Source organism: Eleutherodactylus coqui, chromosome 10 (genome assembly GCF_035609145.1).
Source record: "Eleutherodactylus coqui strain aEleCoq1 chromosome 10, aEleCoq1.hap1, whole genome shotgun sequence".
Classification (NCBI taxonomy): Eukaryota; Metazoa; Chordata; class Amphibia; order Anura; family Eleutherodactylidae; genus Eleutherodactylus; species Eleutherodactylus coqui.
In genome coordinates this window covers 128,831,632-128,853,319 of record NC_089846.1, presented here as the reverse complement: position 1 = coordinate 128,853,319, position 21,688 = coordinate 128,831,632, and the positions used below count along the sequence as shown (strand labels likewise).

Below are 21,688 nucleotides of genomic sequence, written 5' to 3'. Positions count from 1 at the left end.
AACACCAGAGAGGAAGATTAGAGCGGAGCTGTCAGGCCAGGCATAACTGCTCAGCTTTTAGGAGGATCACATCTCACCTGTGTGCCCTGGAACTGGAGGGTCACACATAGGATCATGCACAGGAGTTGTACATGGGAGCAAAGTTCATCTCTACTTATCTGAAAAGGTAATCCCAACATCGGGACAGAGTTGTAAACATTTATGATGACACATGTATATCTGTATGTGTTGTGTGACCTGACATCCTGCACTGACCATCCATGGAGCAAGCATTTCAGAAGATCCTATGGAGATGGGATATTTTACTCCTATTGGAATTGTATTAGGATGCTACATATTATTAGATTTGCACTGCAGCCAATTATGTCTTTCAGCTCTTTATTGGAAAATATTTAGCAGAACTAGATATTAAGCACATTTGCAAAAGTTATTCATTCATGCTACTTTATATTACATTTCAGGTATGTTCTATAGTTGTCAGCGCTGTTGAGCAATCCGAATCAGTGGAATACTGTTTTGGGTAAAACTTTGCTAAAAGCTTGGTTCAGCATGAACCTGAACTGAACTTTCAGCAAAATTCTACCCCAAACAGGGTTCTACTAGTTTGGTTCATTCAAACTAGTCTTGACCACTTGTGTATAACACTATATAAAAGCCATAAAAACCCTGTATAACACTCCCAGGATGTTTTGGTGAACTTCTAGTTTGATGAACTTTTGGTTCGATTAGAACGAATTCGGATCAAATCTAACTTTTGGTGACCTAGCCAAATCGAACTTTTCAAAAGTTTGCTCGTCATTCGTTGTCAGCATTGATATAGTATTTTACCGCATGGGGCGGCTCTCATTTTCATTCATTTTTATATCCTTATTTCCAACTCATCACCATTTGTTAATATATTTGTGCCAGTGAGGCTTAAAGGAGATGTCCCGAGGCAGCAAGTGGGGTTATACACTTCTGTATGGCCATAATAATGCACTTTGTAATATACATTGTGCATTAATTATGAGCCATACAGAAGTTATAAAAAGTTTTTTACTTACCTGCTCCGTTGCTGGCGTCCTCGTCTCCATGGTGCCGACTAATTTTCGCCCTCCGATGGCCAAATTAGCCGCGCTTGCGCAGTCCGGGTCTTCTCCTCTTCTCTATGGGGCTCCGTGTAGCTCCGCCCCGTCACGTGCCGATTCCAGCCAATCAGGAGGCTGGAATCGGCAATGGACCGCAGAGAAGCCCTGCGGTCCATGAAGACAGAGGATCCCGGCGGCCATCTTCAGCAGGTGAGTATGAAGACGCCGGACCGCCGGGATTCAGGTAAGCGCTGTGCGGGTGGTTTTTTTAACCCCTGCATCGGGGTTGTCTCGCGCCGAACGGGGGGGGGGTTTAAAAAAAAAAAAACCCGTTTCGGCGCGGGACATCTCCTTTAATATCCTAACTAATTGTCCCGAAGAGCAATAGAAGGAACACACTAGAGAGTTCAGGTTGTTTTTCATTACATTTTCCTTAGATACCCCACTTAAAGGGGTTGTCCCGCGAAACAAAGTGGGGGTATACACTTCTGTATGGCCATATTAATGTACTTTGTAATGTACATTGTGCATTAATTATGAGCCATACAGAAGTTATTCACTTACCTGTTCCGTTGCTAGCGTCCTCGTCTCCATGGTGCCGTCTAATTAGACGCGCTTGCGCAGTCCGGTCTTCTTCTTTTCTGAATGGGGCCGCTCGTGCCGGAGAGCGGCTCCTCGTAGCTCCGCCCCGTCACGTGCCGATTCCAGCCAATCAGGAGGCTGGAATCGGCAATGGACCGCACAGAAGACCTGCGGTCCACCGAGGGTGAAGATCCCGGCGGCCATCTTCGCAAGGTAAGTAAGAAGTCACCGGAGCGCGGGGATTCAGGTAAGCACTATCCGGTTTTTTTTTTTTAACCCCTGCATCGGGTTTGTCTCGCGCCGAACGGGGGGGGCTATTGAAAAAAAAAAAAACGTTTCGGCGCGGGACAACCCCTTTAATGCCTTGGGCTTTGAGGAAGCAAAATACACCTGTAGAATCAAAACTGACCATTTGGTATCATAAATCTAATGATATGTACAGCACAAAGTTGTCATATCTGAACTATCTGTCAAACAAATGGTAAATGCGTTAATGAATGCAAATGATAATATATCCTAGATATAAATATGTCCTTAACTGGTGCCACTTGGAAAAGCCTCCGGGCAGGAGTGGAAGGTTTGGATTATGGAGGAACGAAGGCCCCCTGTCCATGGGCGTGATTTCGACGGCGGTAAATCGCCAGCGAATCATGCAGTCTGAAGCTTTCCATAGCGTTGCTATGGAAAGCGCCAGCTCCGTGTCCACGAGCGGAGAATCTATGCGATTCTCCGCTTGCAGCCGACAATTTGCAGCATGCGATAGGCTGACCGCGGAGATTCGTCTGCCGGCTCCTGTTCCCGGGTGGTGGCTCCTGCAGTGAAGATTCCCCACGGGACTTCGCAACACCCATGGACAGGGGCCCTAAAGGTACATTTACACACAATGATGATCACTGAAAATTCGCTCAAAAGCCATCTTTTCAGCGATAACGTTCTGTGTGTGCCCTTCGTGCACTTACCGTGCACTTTTTCGTCTATCGCTGAGTTCAACTCAGCTTAAAATCCCTCGGGACTGACAAGAGGGACTGCACGCTGAGTTCTCCGCAGGCAGCAGTGATAACATTTTTTCAGCTGCTGTCCTGCTGCAGAACAATAGCAATGTATTTTGAGAACAGACCACCCGCTGTTCTCTAAATACATGCTAATGAAGCTAGTTAGCTTCTAATGGGTTGATTAGCCCATCAGTAGCTAATGCAAAATGATCTCTCAGAACTGTCATCCTCTAATGAATTTTGAGTGATCATCTGTGTGTGTAAATGGGGATTTAGTCTAAGGTCATTAGCAGAGCACAGAGCATGGGTATGGTGGTAGACAGAGATGAAGGAGGAAATGTAGGGTGGTGCAGCATCGTGGAGAGCTTTATGGAGGTAACCGGATCCAAGGAAACTTGTTTAAGACTTTTTTCCCCTGTTATGTAAAATTGTCCAGAATTGTTTTTTGTATTGCCCCCCCCCCCCCCCCCCCGGTATTAGACGGCTACAAAACAGGACAACTTGTAAGTAATGTTGACCATACACAGCTAAAATCTGGTATATGAGGGCAGTGATGTCCAATGAATTTGTTGTCTTCCAATCCTACCATCGTTTTCATTTGGGTGGTTTGATGGGATCCAATAATACATTGCGTCTTGGAACAAGAAGGAACCAAGAATAATTGGCACGGCTAACACCCTCCATCTCTTTTCGCTTTACTTGTTAGAATTCTTTAAGAGCAGTTCACCTTAATAACCACCTGGGTTTATGTAGACTATTTGTTTTTGTGTGAAAAGGACAAACTGGGGGTGAAGGGGGGGGGGGGCTTCATTCTAAAAAATGACCATATATTATTATAGAACTTCTTTGTGCTTGAAGATTGCCTGCAAATATGAACTAAAGGTTTGTGATGGAGTCCCAATTCAATACATTAGACAGTTTGAGGCTACATGCATACGGCAGAGTTGTGCGCGGTGCCTATACGGAATCACGCTGACGGCCTGTGCTTCTATGCTATAGACCTCAGGTACTAGATGCTTCGTATGGTGCTGTATTACAGAGGTACTCCCCCCATTGTTTTTAATACTTAGTAGGCCCATTTGGATGACACATAGGAAGAAATCATTAAAGACATTTTTTTAGTATGACTTGACATTCCTGTTTGGTTTGTGAAGTTGTTGCTCGGAATACCAATGCCATAAGTCGGCGTGCCAAATCTTCACTCGTTACCTTCCTGGGTATATTAGGATGCTTTCACATCCAACAATTATCATTCAAAAAGATTACTGGATCATTCCAAATGGAAGATAATCATTCAGTGTAAACACAGCCAAGGATGAATGATCATTTCAGTTCGTTGGCTCATTCGCTAATCCTTTGGTTTAAACGCTGATTGTTCAGCCATTCTCATTCAGTGGTGCAGCAAACTGAACAATCCTGGTAAAAAAAAACAACTAAAAACCAATTTCTCTAAGTTTGCTCATTCGCTCGAGCAAGCGATTTCTGGCTACATGTAAAAGCACCCTTACCTATGCTGGACTTCTATAGACAAGGTGCAAATTGGTTATTTGACATGACTGACTTTCCAAGTGTTACCAATGACTGCACTTGACAGTAAAAGTCGAACTCAATCAAGTTTTCCACAGATATCAACCTTCAGTCAACATCTGTCATTTATTTATCTCTTGGCAGAAAATAGTCTAAATATTAGAGATGAGCGAGTATACTCGCTAAGGCACATTATTCGAGCGAGTAGTGCCTTAGCCGAGTATCTCTCCGCTCGTCTCTAAAGATTCGGGGGCCGGCGGGGGGCGGGGAGCGGCGGGGGAGAGTGGGGAGGAACGGAGGGGAGAACTCTCTCTCCCTCTTTCCCCCCCGCTCCCCGCCGCAACTCACCTGTCGCCCGTGCCGGTCCCCGAATCTTTAGAGACGAGCGGGGAGATACTCAGCTAAGGCACTACTCGCTCGAGTAATGTGCCTTAGCGAGTATACTCGCTCATCTCTACTAAATATGTATTTTCACCCATCTGAAATCTATAGCACATGTTCAGCTGCATATGTAGACTCCACAAGACAAAAGTAGCTCCTGTAAAATTAGTATTTTCTGCCATAAGAAGGTGTCCGGATTAGAGATGAGCGAGCATACTCGCTAAGGGCAATTACTCGAGCGAACATTGTCCTTAGCGAGTACCTGCCCGCTCGGAAGAAAAGATTCGGTGCCAGAGGGGGGCAGGGAGAGCGCGGGGGGGGGGGGGGGGGGAATGGAGGGGAGATCTCTCCTCCCCCGCTCCCACCTGCTCACTCCTGCAACTCACTTCTCACCCACGCCGGCACTCGAATCTTTTCTTCCGAGCGGGCAGGTACTCGCTAAGGGCAATGCTCGCTCGAGTAATTGTCCTTAGCGAGTATGCTCGCTCATCTCTAGTCCTGGGCCTCAGGAAACTGGTTCGAGCACCAAAGTGATGAGGTCTTCCCCGTCTACACAGCATGGAAACCCCAATGGGTAAGAACTATAAGATGGTAGATGACTATAAACTTCAGTCAGAGCCTAATGGATTTTAACAAGAAATTTACCTAGAGGGACCCGTTAAATTTTACTTTTTCCAGATTTGTGATATTTTCACCCAGAATTTTTTCTTTCAAAAATGGAAGACAAGGAATTACCGAATCGATGTAGAGAAGAAGTTTGAAGAACTCGCCCACGAGTTTTGTGATTCATATTGTTAACTTGTTGGTTTAACCTCTCCAAGTACTTAGACTTTAAACTTTCCGTCTTATGTGATATGTTACCTTTTTATACTGTTTACTAAAGAAAAAAACTGTATTATACTCTATAATCTATATTATAGTCTTCTGTATCAAACGATAGTTTGTCCAACATGACTGGCTGCTAGTACTAGTGTTTCCATAGAACTCCTATGACAGAGCACTCTTAAAGGAAGTCACCAGCGGACTACCATGATATGGTATTTGATACTTGTTAAAGAGAAGAGAAACAGTGTTCATGCATATCTTATAAACTTTCTGACTCATCATATCTGATTATTACTTACCTTTGGGTACCCCTTTCAAAGGCTAATGGAAGACAAATGAGTTTCATAACGCAATGTCAACAAGGACTCAGGTACAGAAGTAGCAGCTTGACTTGAAGCTCCTGGGCCCCAGTATTAACCCTTTCCAAATCCACTGTCTGACATCTGAAGACATTATGATTTAGGGTTGATACAGCTCCATCGGGGTTCTCTTACTGTATATTGCCAGCCTCTCTGATGCCGGAGCCTATCCAACGTGTCACCTCATGCAGTACTGGCTTTAGCCAGCATATAGCGCTGTTGTATAACGGTAGAAAAAGAGTAAGCCCCCTAGAAAAACCAGGATACAAATTGGATTGGAAAGAGGGTTAAATCTATAACAGGGCTTTTCGCCTATCATCTACCAATTAGAATACTGGTATCTTCTTTTGTGGAAGAGCCCTCCCGACCACACGACCTGGTGAAACTTACACCTGTGCACCCACTCTAGCTAAACCCTTGCTTACAACTTGCAGACCAGCACAGCCATAGCATTGGGATGTATTATCGTACCAGATTTTTCAATATAAGGGTGCATTCCCACGAATGTATATCAGCTCGGTTTTAACGCCGAGCCGATATACGTTGTCCTCATGTGTGGGGGGGGGGGAGGATGGAAGAGCCAGGAGCAGGACCTGAGCTCCCGCCCCCTCTCTGCCTCCTTTCCACCCCTCTGCACTATTTGCAAAGAAAGGAGGTGGGGCGGGGCTAATTGCCGAGAATTAGCCCTGCCCCCGCCACGCCTCTCCCCATTGCAAATAGTGCAGAGGGGCAGAGAGGGGGCGGGAGCTCAGTTCCTGCACTTGGCTCTTCCATCCTCCCCCCCTGCAAACGAGGACAACGTATATCGGCTTGGCGTGAAAACCGAGCCGATATACGTTCGTGGGAATGCACCCTTAAGGAAATGACATGCACTTGAGTAACCCTGTTGCACAGCCACTTAAATTCGTTATTTGACAACCCTATGCACATGTATAAATGTATTTTAACAACTTTATTGATTCATGACTCCTGATATAACTGTAAGAAGAAAAGGAATAGGAAAAATACTTAAAGGGATTGTCCATTTGTTGACTATTGATGGCTTATCCGCTGGATAGGCCATCAATACTAGATCAACAGAAGTCTGCTGCTGGGACTCCCCGCTGATCAGCTGTTTACCAGATGTGTTTGTGCATAGAGTTGACTTTTGCAGGAATCAGACAGCGCCATTCCCTCTGCAGTGGCCAGACTTGGTATTACACCCATTCACTTCAATGGGACTTTTTCATGTAATGCCAAGAACGGAGCTGTCTGCTTTCTGCAAAAATTATCTTAGTACACAAGCGCACCAGCCCAGCAAACAGCTTATTGGCAGGAAGTCCAGGTGGAAGACCCTCACTGACTGATCCTATGGATAAGCCATCAATAGTTTACAACTGGACAACCACTTTAAAGTCAAAAATAAGGATAGCCAATAGATATTGATTTGTCATTAGGGGTTGCATTATGCTGGCTATAAATGTAATGATAATTATTGACTGGTTAACCGCTATGATTAGGATTCTGGTACTACTGTGTTTCCCTGAAAATAAGACACTGTCTTATACTAATTTTTGCCCTAAAAGAGGCACAGTGTCTTATGTTCAGTGGGTGTCTTATACTCACCTGGCCCGCGGCATCTGAGTCCCTCGTGCTGGTTTCCGGTTCTGCGGCAGGCTTCCATGTCCTCTGCGCTGACATCTCACTCTCTTTTTGTTGACAAGGCTTTGAATACCCCACATCCCACAAGTGAGTGCTGTGGATCGAGCGTTGATGGGTTTTTTTTCATGTAGTTTAGTTAGGGCTTATTTTCAGGGGAGGGCTTATATTTCAGGAGCCTCCCTGAAAATCGTAGTAGGGCTTATTTTCAGGGAAACACAGTAAAACAATCTGATGTGTTCCGCAACTGATGAGAATCACTGCTAAACAGTTAATGAACAATGATATTTATGCATTAACAAAAAACATCTCTCTTCGAGTGATTTAAAGGAGCCATAAATATAATATACAGTATATCGGCTAAAACCACCAATTTTGGCAGTAAAGGCTAACCTCCTAAGGACACGCTCATTTTTTGTGTTTTTCATTTTCGTTTTCCCCTCCCCATTTTCAAAAGATCTGCTGACAAAAGATTTTCTTCTGCTGACAGAGCTGTCTGAGGACTTGTTTTTGCAGTTGTCTTTTTTAATGGTACTATATAATTTACCATATAATGTACTGAAAAACTTTAAACAATTTCTAAGTAGAGGGAAATGGAAAAAATATGGAATTGCGACATTTATGGAAGATTTATTTTTACAGCGCTCACGATGTTGTAAAAATGACACACTAACTTTACTTTGTGGGTCAGTATGTGTAAATTTCTTCCCTCTTGTTACATGTGCTGCTGGGATCTGTAGTTTTAAGCTTCCTAGCAGCACAGCCCTCACAGGGTTAATTGATTGAGCTGGCTGGGTGTGGTACTTCCTGCTAGCCAATCTCCTGGGTCTGTGCTCACATATAAACCCAGCTCCTGGTCAGTCTCTGCCTGGTGTTCAGGGTGAGCAGGCATGAATCCTTGTCTGGTGAAGTTTGCTGTGTGACCTGCTATCTGTGTTTTGTTGCAGCTTGCTGTGTGATCTGTGCCTTGCGGTTCATGGCCGTTTGTACGTTTATTTTGTGTCAGTTTGGTCTGCTGAGTTTGTTTGCTATGTCTGCGCTAGGTTGACCCCTAGGGCCCTCTAGTAGATGTGTCTTGCTAGTGTAGGGACTGCAAGATACGAGGGGCATTGCTGGGGCTTGCAGCTTAAGTTCATTGGCCAATGTATGAACTAATGCCTTGCATTTATCTTCAGCTTATCATCTATTAGTGTCTGCATTGTGGCTGCTGTATGCTGTGTATTCTGGCTCTGTATGTCCTGTTGTTCAGTCCCTGTTATGTGGCATGTGAATGCATCCTGTTCTGGTGTGTGGTTCCTAAGATCAGCTAGGGCCCAGATCCGAAGACTGCTGGGGTGCCCTTATTGGGGCAATGTCCCTGCTTAGGTAGGGCCAGGTCATCCTCCTGTGTAGCACAGGGTCAGTTTGCCAGAAACCTGTGAACTCATCCAGTCCCTTTTGGGTACGATCGTGTGGGCCCTGTGCTTCGTTTGCCCACACGATCATAACACCTCTCGTGTATGAGCGCATTGGATTTTTTTTTTTTTTTTGCTATAGCTACTGGTTTTCCCAAAAAGTAAGCTCTACCCTGATTTTTGGGGGAAGCCGTGAAATATAAGCAGCCCCCTTCCTGAAAATAAGCCCTAACTAAAGTACATGGAAAAAAAACATCAATACTCACCTGGCCTGCAGTGTCTGAGTCCGATGCTCTCGTTGTCGTGTCCTCTGCACTGAGATATCCTCTTCTTTCTGCTGACGGGGCTTTGAATACTCCGCCTCCAGCAAAGCGAGCACTGTGATTGGATCTAATATTATGGCCACCCTAAACCGGTGATTGCTGTTCCTGGTCTGCCACTTACTGCAGATGATTATATTGTAATGGATTCCACTATCACCACACCATCATTCATGGTCATGTCATAACAATCTTAAATATAAATAGTCGTAGAGGTTACATCCAATGGATCTTATTATCTATATAGAATCTTCCTGAATCAATTACTGTGGTTATGGCTAAGACTGTGTCAATAGATGAGGGTTCCCATTATAGTTATGCTGCTTACAAATTGGTTTGCATTCCTCCTAGTAAAATATCTCTGCAAGAGTTTTACATAATGTCCAGACCGTGATTTGGGGGTCTAGGCCCATGTGAACCCAATGCAGGGAGGTTATGCTAAGTTTGCTAGATTGTATAAAGCGTTGATGACACTATTATTAAATGCCTCTCCAATGATTTTTAAGAATTCATTATAAAGCTATTCCAAATGGTGTGTATGTACAGCAGAACCTTAACTAACATCATTAATCTGTCCATAAGCAATGGACTTTAGTAGAAATCAACGTTAGTTGAGGACATTATTTCCATAGGAATTCATGTAAATCCAATTAATTGGTTCTGGAAGTTCCAAAATCACAACAAACCCCATTTAATAGAGAATAACTCTGGTCTTTAATACCAAAAACAATAACAATACTGAATGAATATAAAGCACAACTGGAAAGAATAAATTAACATTGCAGGGACATCATTATAGCAGTAAGTATCACTGTTATCTGTGGTTTGACAAAGGACTGCAGTATTTATTTGCAAACGTTTCTATACTGTACTCATCTGTACAGTACTTACATTTTGCAGTACAGTGGGGATTCAGGAGGCAGGCAGCGTTCAGCCGGCACTTTGGGGATTCAGCTGCTGTACTGCGTCAGGAGGCAGGCAGACACAGCAACGTTCAGCCGGCACTGTGGAGAGGGGAGGGGGAGGAGTAGGCGCGCGCTGATGCAGGAGAAGCAGGAATTGCGTGGTATCAGCTGTGTGCTGGCTCACTGAGCGCCGCTTGTGGTCATGTAGCGGTCGGCACCCTTATCTGAGGAATGCAACTTTATTTGAGGGACTGCTGCTGCCCTGACACATCAACCTAAGTTGAAAACCGCTTTACTTAAGAGCAATGCTACTCATGGTGTGTGTCTGAGAATATATATATATATTTTAGTGTCTTGGATAGTCCTACTCTTCTGTCTGAAACTCCTGACTTTCTCCTTAGAAGGTCAAGTGATCTCAATTCTGACCGGTTCAGATCTACTTGGTTCTGTTGTCTGAAACTAGTCAATTTCTCAGTCTGTGTGATAGCTGGACTTTACCACAGAAGCTGCTTAGAGGGGAACACAGACACTCATGTCAGTTACTGATGGTCACACGTTTCCTGTCACACAGTCATAACAGAGATCACGGCTCATTTTCCTGACTGTGTACTTACTGTCTGTAGCTTATTTAGGTAAAAATAGAAGGTAATGATAAATAAACTGTCCACCTCAGCAGGCATAAATGTTATAGCCACCATCAAGATGCTGCCTGATAAGCATCAGATAGGGGACTGCACTGCAAGGAAGTGGCTGCAATATACAGAGGAGACCGCCAGAGTGTGACTGGTAAACGTAGCACATAACATAGGCCTAGCCTTGGAGAGTTCACATACTGTAGAAGTGTATTGTGCAATTCCCTCATCTCTATACAGAATAATAACATGATATTTTGGCACGCAGGCACTGACTGGCTACAAGACATGGAGGATCTGAGGAAGAGCCCAGCTGACTACAGGGCTAAGGAGCAGCCGGTGCAGACAACGGAGATGGGCTCGCGCTGTGTGGTTTTCACTTATTATCAGGGGGACATTAACAGTGTTGTGGATGAGCACTTTTCTAGAGCATTAAAGAATACAAAAGACCCTCAAGACTTGAGCACAAAAGGCAGAAACGAGGACTTTCTTCAGAAGAACAGTGAGTATCGTTGGGCTTGCACTCCCGTCTCCAGTTCTGTGGCACTTATTAGGAACCGCTGATGATGGGCAGCAGTTTCAGAGTAAGGTTCATGATGACCCTGCAGAGATACGCAGTGGAAAATCAAAGATCGCGCCATTTAGTGCAGATTTTGACAATGATGTTAACTGGAATTCACACCCTAAAGAGGTAGAATCCACAGCGTACCCAGTGCTATAATTGACAAGCTGTGGATTAAAAATCCGCACCGCACGTCAATTTCCTCACAGGTTTTGTGCAGACTCTTCCAGTATCTTTACAAGGTTATGAAAATCTCATCCACTTTGCTGCTCCTGTAAATGCCACAGATTTTCCCGTGCGGAGGGTCCACATAGAAAATCCATGGCAAATCCGCCCTGTGTGAATATAGCCTAAGAGTCCATTTAGACGGGACGAATGTCAGGCAAATGATGCCCGACACTTGTCCCTGTGTGTCCTCGCTCCCGTGCTGCTGCACAGGAGCTAGTATCGCTGGCTCACAGCAGGGTGGCAGGAGGAGATTTCTCTCCTCGCACTCCCTCGCTCCTCTCCATTGACTTAACATAGCAACTGTTTAGTACTGAACGGCTGCTATTTACACTGAGCGATCAGTGATCAGCTAATCGTCCATGCTGCATAAATGATGAGCAGATCGCTGATCACTCAGTGTAAATAGCAGCCGTTCAGTACTGAACAGCTGCTGTGTTAAGTAAATGTAGAGGGGCCAGGGAGCGCGAGGAGAGAAATCTCCTCCAGCCGCCCCGCTATGAGCCAGCGATACTAGCTCTCGTGCAGCAGAACAGGAGCTAGTATGTGCGGAGAACAGTGTCGGGCATCGTTTGGCTGACATTCGTCCAGTCTAAATGGACCTTTACAGCCTCTGGATGCAAAGTCATTCCCTTGCAGCTAATTGAGATCTTGAAAGTGGTGAGAAATTGTAGTTGAAGTTTAATAAGATTTCAGAACTTTTCATTATGCCATGATTACATTTAATTTGCATAAGACTGAAAACCTGTTTGTTTGTTTGAAGTTACACATGAGAAGATTTCTTGTAGAAAAATCCCTTCCATCCATGTGAATGGGAGTGTTTCTGCAGCGGGTGCATGAATTCCTGCAAGCCCCATTTAAAGGAATGAGTCAGTCACAGAAGGTTCTTCTGCTGGGTGTGAATTCACACTTCGTGAGTGTCCATCCTTAAACATTATTTTGTTGTAAGGGGATTCTGTCACCAGGCTCATGCTGCCCAAACTGATTCTCACCAGCCCACTGCAACATAGCGCTGTTTCAGAATAAACACACTTTGAAGTTTGACTTAGAGCTGAGCTTCGAGTCACGGTGGTGGGTCACCCAGCCTCTCCCTGCTCACGTCATGTAGACTGACAGCTCTCTTCCCTTCTGTATATAGGGTGAGAGCTGTCACTCTGCATCGCCAGTGTGGCCGGCCTCCATGATTGGGAGCTCAGCTCAGAGTCCAACTTCAAAGTGTGTTTATTCTGAAACAGCGCATTGTTTCAGAATAATACTTGCCTGGAGGCACAATACATATCTGTCCTGGTTTCTTGCTGCCCAAGGTTCAGACAGCATGACCTGGCAACAGAATCCCTTTAACCCGTTTAGGACCAGCCACGGTAAATTTACGGCGGCTGGTCCTGGGCTAAGAGCACCGCCATAATTTTACTAAGTCTCCTGCCTCTGCAATCAGTCAGAGACTGGAACGAGTTATCAGCTGTTAGTGACAGCTGATAACCCGGAGCAGAAGGCAGGAGAGGTTTTTAACCCTTCCTGCCTTCTGCTTCCCCGATATACAGTGCTCAATGAGCACTGTATGGGGAAAGTGAAAGTAACATGTACTTTCACTACGGGACCTCTGGGGGGGTCATGTGACCTCCTGGGATTCCCTGCTACTGCAGAGCTGGAGGGTCAGACTAGACCCTGGCAGTTCTGCAAATGACTAGTCACCACAGGGGTTGCTTTCCACTGTAACTAGGGCTCCTATGACGCCCTAGCTACAGTGGGAAAGTGTCAAAGGGGAAAAAAAAAGTGTGTATGTCCCCCAGAGGTCTTATATGACATCATGGGGGACATAGATAGTAAAAAACACAATTACATACACAAGTAAAACAAAACAGAATAAAATACATACAAAAGAGAGAATAACAGACGCCAACAAAACCGTCACCGTATGCGCCCTATAAACCAAAACCATACATACTATATATTAAAACGTCCGAAACAAAGAGGAACCCGTTCCCATACTTTATTTTAGTGTAAATATAAAAATAATTTTAAAAAAAATTAAGTGTTAAATGATTTTTTTTTTTTTTTTTGGCTTTTTACCCCCAATAAAACTAAAAAAACAGAAAAAAAGTCAGTGAAAAAGATATTTAAAAAAATAATCCTATATGTCACGGGAAAAAAACACAGCAAAAATAATTTTGGTAGCTAAAGGAAAAAAAATAGAGCAGTAAAACCGCCACATGGGTAAAATCCCTAAAGTGCCTGGTCCTTAAGGTACAAAACAGCTTGGTCCTTAAGGGGTTAAACCTACAGTATCTAGGTAAAAAACATGATTTTTAGTACTGTATATCTTGATACTGGTTGGCGCTCACTTTCTCTGACACACGGATCTTGATCCCCTTCATATATGTAGATTTAAAGCACAACTTTCTGTCTGCAGCCATCTCTGGAGGGGACATGTGAACTTACAGAATACTGTACTATTCCAAGAAAAGAACTTGTCCCCCATCCAAGTGTCTGATCGGTGGGCATCCAGCTGCTGGGAATTTCACCAATCATGAGATCACATGATTGGAGCAATGGCTAAGCCTGCACTTTGCCACTCCATTCATCTCTATGGGACTGCCAAAGATTGTTGAGGGCTATACTCGGCTCGTCTCTGGCAGTCCCATAGAGATGAATGGATCAGTTGCTTGTGATCAGAGATGGCTCCATTGACATGAGGGGACATGGGACTTCTGTTCTCATGGTCAGTGGGGATCAGTCCCAGCGGTCAGACCTTCAATGATCACACATTATATTTGGGTTTCCCCCTTAAAGGAAACCAGTCAAGTCTTATAAGTCCAATAAACTAAGGTTATCGGCTCATAAAGAGGCTGCTGAGTGTGATTTGTTTTTTATACTCGCCTGCCTCCCGTTTTCCTCCCTGTCCACCCAATGTTCTCCCAATGTTCTCCCATTATGGTGTCCTCATTAGTTTATGGGGCTCCTTGGACTTGACAGATTCCCTTTTAAACACTGAACTCCATGGTATCTGCAGGCAGACAGAATGTGTAGTCTTCAACATACGTCTTTATGAGAAATTTGAAGCTCTATATTAAAAAAACCTGACTTTTCCCGCCATAAAGTTAATTAACAAATTGACCAAAATTTTGGACTTAAAATGACGCAGTGCTAAAAGTTGGAAATTTACTTTAAAGAAACAGAAATGTTTTATTGACTATTTCTAACAATTTGGTTTTGGATGTGATACATGGTTACGCAAATTTTCTAAGATGTCCATGATTTGTATTCACGATGTGAACTTGTAGCTCTCAGTATTGTTTCTATATTACAAAGAAATTGAAGAGAAAATTACGTTCCCTTTTGGTAATTATGAACTAGAGAATCTCAACTTGGTAATCTTTGTGGGTATCAAGTTAGTTCAGAGCAATGAAAGGGATAATGTCAACTTATCTGGTAGTCTAGGGTAGTGGAGGGATTAATATCTGGTGTCCAGTGGTTGGATCACCTCTCCAAATTCCATGTCTTCAGGGTGGTGTCTCTGAGTAGAAGCTAAATATGATATGCTCATCACATTCAGCTTCCTGTGCTTGGCAGAAAGGTCTGTGTGACTGTAACTGAACAGCACAATGTCTCCGATTGGGCAGAGTTCTTCATGAGAAATCTGTGCCATCACTAAGGGTCCTTCTAGATGGGACAATTCTCAGGTGCTAAAGCGCCCAACAGTTGGCCCAGTTATTGGTCCTCTGCTTTAATGCGGGAGCAATAATCGTTCAGAAAGTGGAGGTGTAGCGGGACAGATCATTTCTGGCCACTCCCTCATTCGCAGTAAACAGTTATAATAATACAAACTTCATCAGTGGTCTACGAGAGTAACTGTGCTTAAAGTAAACTCATGTGTAATTCTTATGATTCTTTCAGCAAATAACATGATGGCAGACGAATTCAACTGGGGCAAACCCTACCAAGCCAACCCTCCTGTGTTATCGTCACTTACCTCTCCATCCGAGCACTACTCATCCGCAGTATACCAGCAGCCCCAACAGCATCACGCTCAGCCTTCGGATTTGTGGCATTACCACCATTTCGGACCTCCAAGCCATGTTAGTTCTGTGTATCATCATCCCTCTGTCTCAGAGTTTCAAATGGTACCAGACCCCGATGGAAAATGTAGTAGTTCATTTCTCAATCTCCTACAACCTGAGAGATACCAAGGCACTTTGCAAGAGTCCATTTCAAAACCAGATATCCTCACATCAGCAGTTGCTGCGTCGCCCATACCGGAAAACCTCAATCAGAGAACAAACTCGCAGACAGGTAAAGCAGATTTATAGAATACGGTAAAAGGAAACTCTCTTTAATTAACCTCGTAAATACTTCTCCATTGTCTAAAGCCTAAAGGCAAATTATCAGAAATTTACATATTAAAATCCAGGGTATTTCTTTAGTACCATATTTAACATAAAATGTAAAATCTATTGTGTTACTATAAATGTAGCTGGAATATTTCATTATGTTTTTGTACACTAAAGCGCGCATAGTAGATTGACATTTCCTGGTTTCTGTAACTCACTTGTGAGCTTTGCTGTATAGACTGGGACAGAATTGGCAGTCATCTCATTATTATACACTACCGTTCAAAAGTTTGGGGTCACCCAAACAATTTTGTGTTTTCCATGAAAAGTCACACTTATTCACCACCATGCGTTGTGAAATGAATAGAAAATAGAGTCAAGACATTGACAAGGTTAGAAATAATGATTTGTATTTGAAATAACATTGTTTTTACATCAAACTTTGCTTTCGTCAAAGAATCCTCCTTTTGCAGCAATTACAGCATTGCACACCTTTGACATTCTAGCTGTTAATTTGTTGAGGTAAGCTTGTGAAATTGCACCCCACGCTTCTAGAAGCATCTCCCACAAGTTGGATTGGTTGGATGGGCACTTCTGGCGTACCATACAGTCAAGCTGCTCCCACAACAGCTCAATGGGGTTCAGATCTGGTGACTGCGCTGGCCACTCCATTACCGATAGAATACCAGCTGCCTGCTTCTGCTGTAAATAGTTCTTGCACAATTTGGAGGTGTGTTTAGGGTCATTGTCCTGTTGTAGGATGAAATTGGTTCCAATCAAGCGCTGTCCACTGGGTATGGCATGGCGTTGCAAAATGGAGTGATAGCCTTCCTTATTCAGAATCCCTTTTACCCTGTACAAATCTCCCACCTTACCAGCACCAAAGCAACCCCAGACCATCACATTACCTCCACCATGCTTAACAGATGGCGTCAGGCATTCTTCCAGCATCTTCATTTGTTCTGCGTCTCACAAACGTTCTTCTTTGTGATCCAAACACCTCAAACTTGGATTCATCCGTCCACAACACTTTTTTCCAGTCTTCCTCTGTCCAATGTCTGTGTTCTTTTGCCCATCTTAATCTTTTTCTTTTATTGGCCAGTCTCAGATATGGCTTTTTCTTTGCCACTCTGCCCTGAAGCCCAAAATCCCACAGCCGCCTCTTCACTGTAGATGTTGACACTGGTGTTTTGCGGGTACTATTTAATGAAGATGCCAGTTGGGTACCTGTGAGGCGTCTTTCTCAAACTAGAGACTCTAATGTGCTTATCTTCTTGCTTAGTTGTGCAACGCGGCCTCCCACTTCTTTTTCTACTCTGGTTAGAGCCTGTTTGTGCTGTCCTCTGAAGGGAGTAGTACACACCGTTGTAGGAAATCTTCAATTTCTTAGCAATTTCTCGCATGGAATAGCCTTCATTTCTAAGAACAAGAATAGACTGTCGAGTTTCAGATGAAAGTTTTCTTTTTCTGGCCATTTTGAGCGTTTAATTGACCCCACAAATGTGGTGATCCAGAAACTCAATCTGCTCACAGGAAGGTCAGTTTTGTAGCTTCTGTAACGAGCTAGACTGTTTTCAGATGTGTGAACATGATTGCACAAGGGTTTTCTAATCATCAATTAGCCTTCTGAGCCAATGAGCAAACACATTGTACCATTAGAACACTGGAGTGATAGTTGCTGGAAATGGGCCTCTATTCACCTTTGTAGATATTGCACAAAAAAACAGGCATTTGCAGCTAGAATAGTCATTTACCACATTAGCAATGTATAGAGTGCATTTGTTTAAAGTTAGGACTAGTTTAAAGTTATCTTCATTGAAAAGTACAGTGCTTTTCCTTCAAAAATAAGGACATTTCAATGTGACCCCAAACTTTTGAACGGTAGTGTATAGTGTTACTATTTTGGCTTAATGACATTTAACAGTGTAAGGCCATATTAAGATGGCTCAGTGTGAGTTGCTACCGAGATTCTCAGGTGCAAAGTGCATCAGACAGCACATGGGCACAAATCTGTGTTCTGTTCGATCCCCGTGGGCAGTAGACATGGCATGCCTAATGCTGGTCTTAGACCTAATGCACACGGCCATGACGGGCTCTGCAAGCAGAATACTGCAGCGAAGTCCGTCACAGTGTATAAAAAAGATAGGACCTGCTCGATTTTCCTGCGCAGGTGCACAAATGTACGTTCAATGCACCGCATAATTCTGATGGGGAAAAGAACACATCTGGACCTCATTAGGCTAAATAGCCTTTTAAATCTGGACGGGGGGAGGGGGGTTGGGTGCACAAATGAACAGGCCCTGCGAGCGCACAAAAGTGCAGTACAAGGCGCAGACATGCGCGCAAATCAATCTCCTTCATAATGCAAATACGTTGTGCTGAAGCATGCGCATTTGTGCATACGCCCGCGTGAAGGAGCCTTTAGATAAATGTCCCCTGTGAGTCTCTACTAAGCTGCTCTATTTTGTTTGGTTTACTGCCAGGCAGCCTGACAGACCTCATTGTAGTCAATGGAGTCCATCGGGCATTGTTCATGTCCATGCTGCGCTGGATCTGGCACTGACGTGATTTTCGTTGTTCACCTCCCATGACTTTGCCTTGAATAATGGAAGTCTCAACACACCTGTGAACAAAACCTGAACTCTTAGTTCACATCTCTGGAAAGAGCAGTTTAGAAACGCCTTGTTGTCAAAGGCAATAAAACCAAAGTTTAACAATATATACATCTTTTAAACTGAATCTATTTTCTTGAGTAGTGCTCAGCAAACCGAACCAGAAGAACCCTGTTTTAAGTCGAATGTTGTTGAAAATCCAGTTCCGAACTTTAGGGGGTTTGTTTCTGCCAAACTGGAAGTTTAGAAAAACTGGCATTGAACACTGTCTGAGAGCATGGTGGTCCACTTTGTAAAGCTCCATGCAAATGTGGTCTTGGGTCAAATTTGAACCGAGGGTCCCATTGCTGCAGGGCAATAATGCTAACCACTGAGCAACATCCACTGAAGAACCACCAACATCAATATTTCAGGGTTCCTAAACTGTGTTCAATGCAAGTTTTAGGGGTTTTATGAACTTCTGGTTTGGTTTGCACTAATTTGGACACTTTTTGACGAAATTTGGCAAACTGGCTGAACCGAATTTTTGAAAAACTTGCTCATCATTATTGATGAAGACTAGTCAATCTGAAAGCTTTCTGTGCATGGTGGAGTAATGGATCATTTCAGACTGTCAGCATTATATACCAGCAGTTGTACCTCTTGTCAGAGGTGACAAGAAATTATAGCTCCATCCACTGTTGGATAACCCCCAAGTTTTTGGAATTTGTGGTTTATATGAAAACATATAAAGACCATCCATTCCCAACCATCGTCCTTTGTGAATATACCCATGATCAACAAACGCTTGATTGGTTGAATGAAGAATGAACAATCTTCATTGGTTTGCAGTATATTTGCCCATATAAATGAGGATAGGCTGCTGACAAACATGAAAATGAATGGCCGCATGAACACTCACAAGTAGTAAATGATTGTGCGATCAGCTTGTTATATTGTCAGTGGCTGCCTCTACAGACAATCGCTCTACCTGTCCAAAATGACCCCAACTCAATGCAGCCTACTATTTTCCAAAATATATTCTTAGGAATTGCTCAAACTATGTGTAAAATGATTTATTGAGTTAGGGAGGATAATGTGCCGATGGTTGGAGGTAGAGATGAGCGAACGTGCTCGTTTAGAGCAATTACTGGAATGAATAGCACTTTTTTCGAGTAACTGCCTACTCGGGCAAAAAGACTCGGGGGGGCGGGGTGGAGCGGGGGGGGGGGGGGTAGCAGGGGGAATCCCTCTATCCTCCTCTTATCCAAAGTTTTCCATTTGTGTCATTCTTTTTAAGTACATTGCTTGTTCATTTTTGTGATTCTCTTTTCTTTTCTCAGGTCTCCATCCACAAGATAGAAGAAAGGAGTATTTCCATGGACAAGAAAGAAGGAGGGATTTATTCTTTTATTAGGTGCTGTTTTTTGTTCACTTGTGACTAAAGCAACATTTTTGCTTAATCTGTTTCATTGTTGTATGTGAAGGACTTTGTGCCGAAAGAAAAACCCCTCAAAGTGATAGTCATGGAAATAGATCTATAAAATATACCTGAAACTGCTTCCACATTTAAGAAGTGCTTCGTTCATGGATGGTGGTTCCTTGTCATGATAACACGGCCCCAGCAGCGCACCGAACATTGAAGATTACGGGTAACATTTCAGTTTTAGGGTAATGTTTCCAAGTCAGGGCATTCCACTGAAGCAACCAGAAACAAGAACTGTCCAGTTTGGAGATCGTCCAGTTGGGAGAGGGCAAAGCATACATTAAATCCTATTAGGACTTGGGGGATATTTATTAGGACTGGCGTTTCATACACCAGTTTTAATCAAAAGTCAGTTTGAGTACAATGTGTCAAACATATTACATTTTATGAATTTGGCACAAGTTTGGCTGTCACTGTGCCAGAAACTGAAATCTAAAGGTTATTATGAGCAGGCATGAGGTTCCATCCTTCCAACAAAAGTTCATCCACTTTCGGCCAAACCTCAACACCATTTTTAGAAGTTACAAGATGCTTTAGAAGCCATAACGTTTAGCACAAGTATTGTGCATGCCAAAATTGTGACTTTATCATATCATTAAAGTGTTGTAAAGTTCTTGACAAACGCTCCCCAAAGCGCAGTGTAGGTATGATGGACTGCTTGGAAGACCCTATCAAACATCTTGGAGTTGCAGGCTGGGAATTGCTGGGATGAGAACAATAAATTTTTGGGTGTTCCCCATGACAAAAGGGTTGAACATCACTAATGTAAGAAATGGGTTACCGTGCCTTTGCAGGTTAGGCAGTTTGGCACCTCAAAATATTAATTGCAATATGAGCAATATATAATCTCAGGTTATAATGGTGGTAAAATACTGTATACAGCGCCAGATTGTGAACGTCCACCTAAATAAAGCATTCAGAAAAATAAAAACTGGGAAAGGGACTTTTTTTTATAAGATCTTGAGAAAGCTTGATGTTTGATGTTGTAAATGTTGTATCTTTAACTGCTCTTTGGTTTTATACTTTTAAACTCTCTCCACATACCATAATTTGTGGACCATAATGCCCAGCAGATGATAAAATACCTCCAAGATCATAATTAAGAATAGATGACAAATGTTGTTGGTTTCATATGACAGTAATGCAGCCCAGGTCGATGGCTTCCTTATTACAGCTGTAACCCCCTGGCCTTTGAACCAGGCATGGCTCACCATAGACCCTACCTTTAGTGCAACTGTGAGTCGTCCATGTGTTGTGGCCGAAATATGGACCTTAAAATGTGGTCACATTTGGGAAATTACATAAAAAGTCAGAAAGACACAGTATTTGCTTTTGCTTGTAAAATATTTGCATGACCAAGAATACTCTACATCTAATAAAGCAATACTTTGAAAACCTTTGCTTTGAAAATTGTGTTTTTTGCATATGACAAATGCTAAGTGACAAAATAGCCCCATGACATCCGCATAAGGGTACATTCACATGGGTGAGCGTGATATCGGCCCAATATCACGCTTACCAACATGCGACCTTCACGCATGTGATAGGATCGCAAGTGTCTCCCATTGACTTCAATGAAGAACATCACATGGCATGCAAGTGCCATGGGATGGCTTTTAAGGTACCATTGAGAACAATGGACTGGGCGTTCCGATGGAACGCCCAAAGGATAGGACGTGCTGTGATTTATTTTCCTCACAGCGATTGATTCGAGAAAAAAAAAAACTGCTGGTGTGATTGAATCCATGCAAAAGAATGGATTTCATTTTTGTGCACGTTGCACAAAACTCATGTGAGAATCACCCTCATGTGAATATCCTTGTTGTATGCCTACTATTGGATCGGTTGCTCATAGATTGATTAAAGACAGATCA

General features: G+C 43.3%; 1 protein-coding gene across 1 annotated transcript; it reads left to right on the top strand.

Annotated features, from left to right (window-relative positions):
- The first annotated feature begins 5 nt into the window (after positions 1-5).
- On the top strand, positions 6-21,210 carry VGLL1 (vestigial like family member 1). Its single transcript, XM_066581820.1, has 4 exons — positions 6-166; positions 10,891-11,124; positions 15,304-15,699; positions 19,672-21,210. The coding sequence occupies exons 2-4, from the start codon at positions 10,911-10,913 to the stop codon at positions 19,743-19,745; spliced, it is 684 nt and encodes a 227-aa protein (XP_066437917.1). The 5' UTR covers positions 6-166; positions 10,891-10,910; the 3' UTR covers positions 19,746-21,210.
- The last annotated feature ends 478 nt before the right edge of the window (positions 21,211-21,688 follow it).

What these genes read in the sequence shown, in the direction of transcription:
- VGLL1 (XM_066581820.1), top strand. Translation starts at nt 10,911, where the DNA reads ATGGAGGATCTGAGGAAGAGCCCAGCTGACTACAGGGCTAAGGAGCAG. An exon ending in GGACTTTCTTCAGAAGAACA is followed by an intron (nt 11,125 to 15,303) that starts GTGAGTATCGTT and finishes TGATTCTTTCAG; the next exon opens with CAAATAACATGATGGCAGAC. An exon ending in GAGAACAAACTCGCAGACAG is followed by an intron (nt 15,700 to 19,671) that starts GTAAAGCAGATT and finishes TTCTTTTCTCAG; the next exon opens with GTCTCCATCCACAAGATAGA.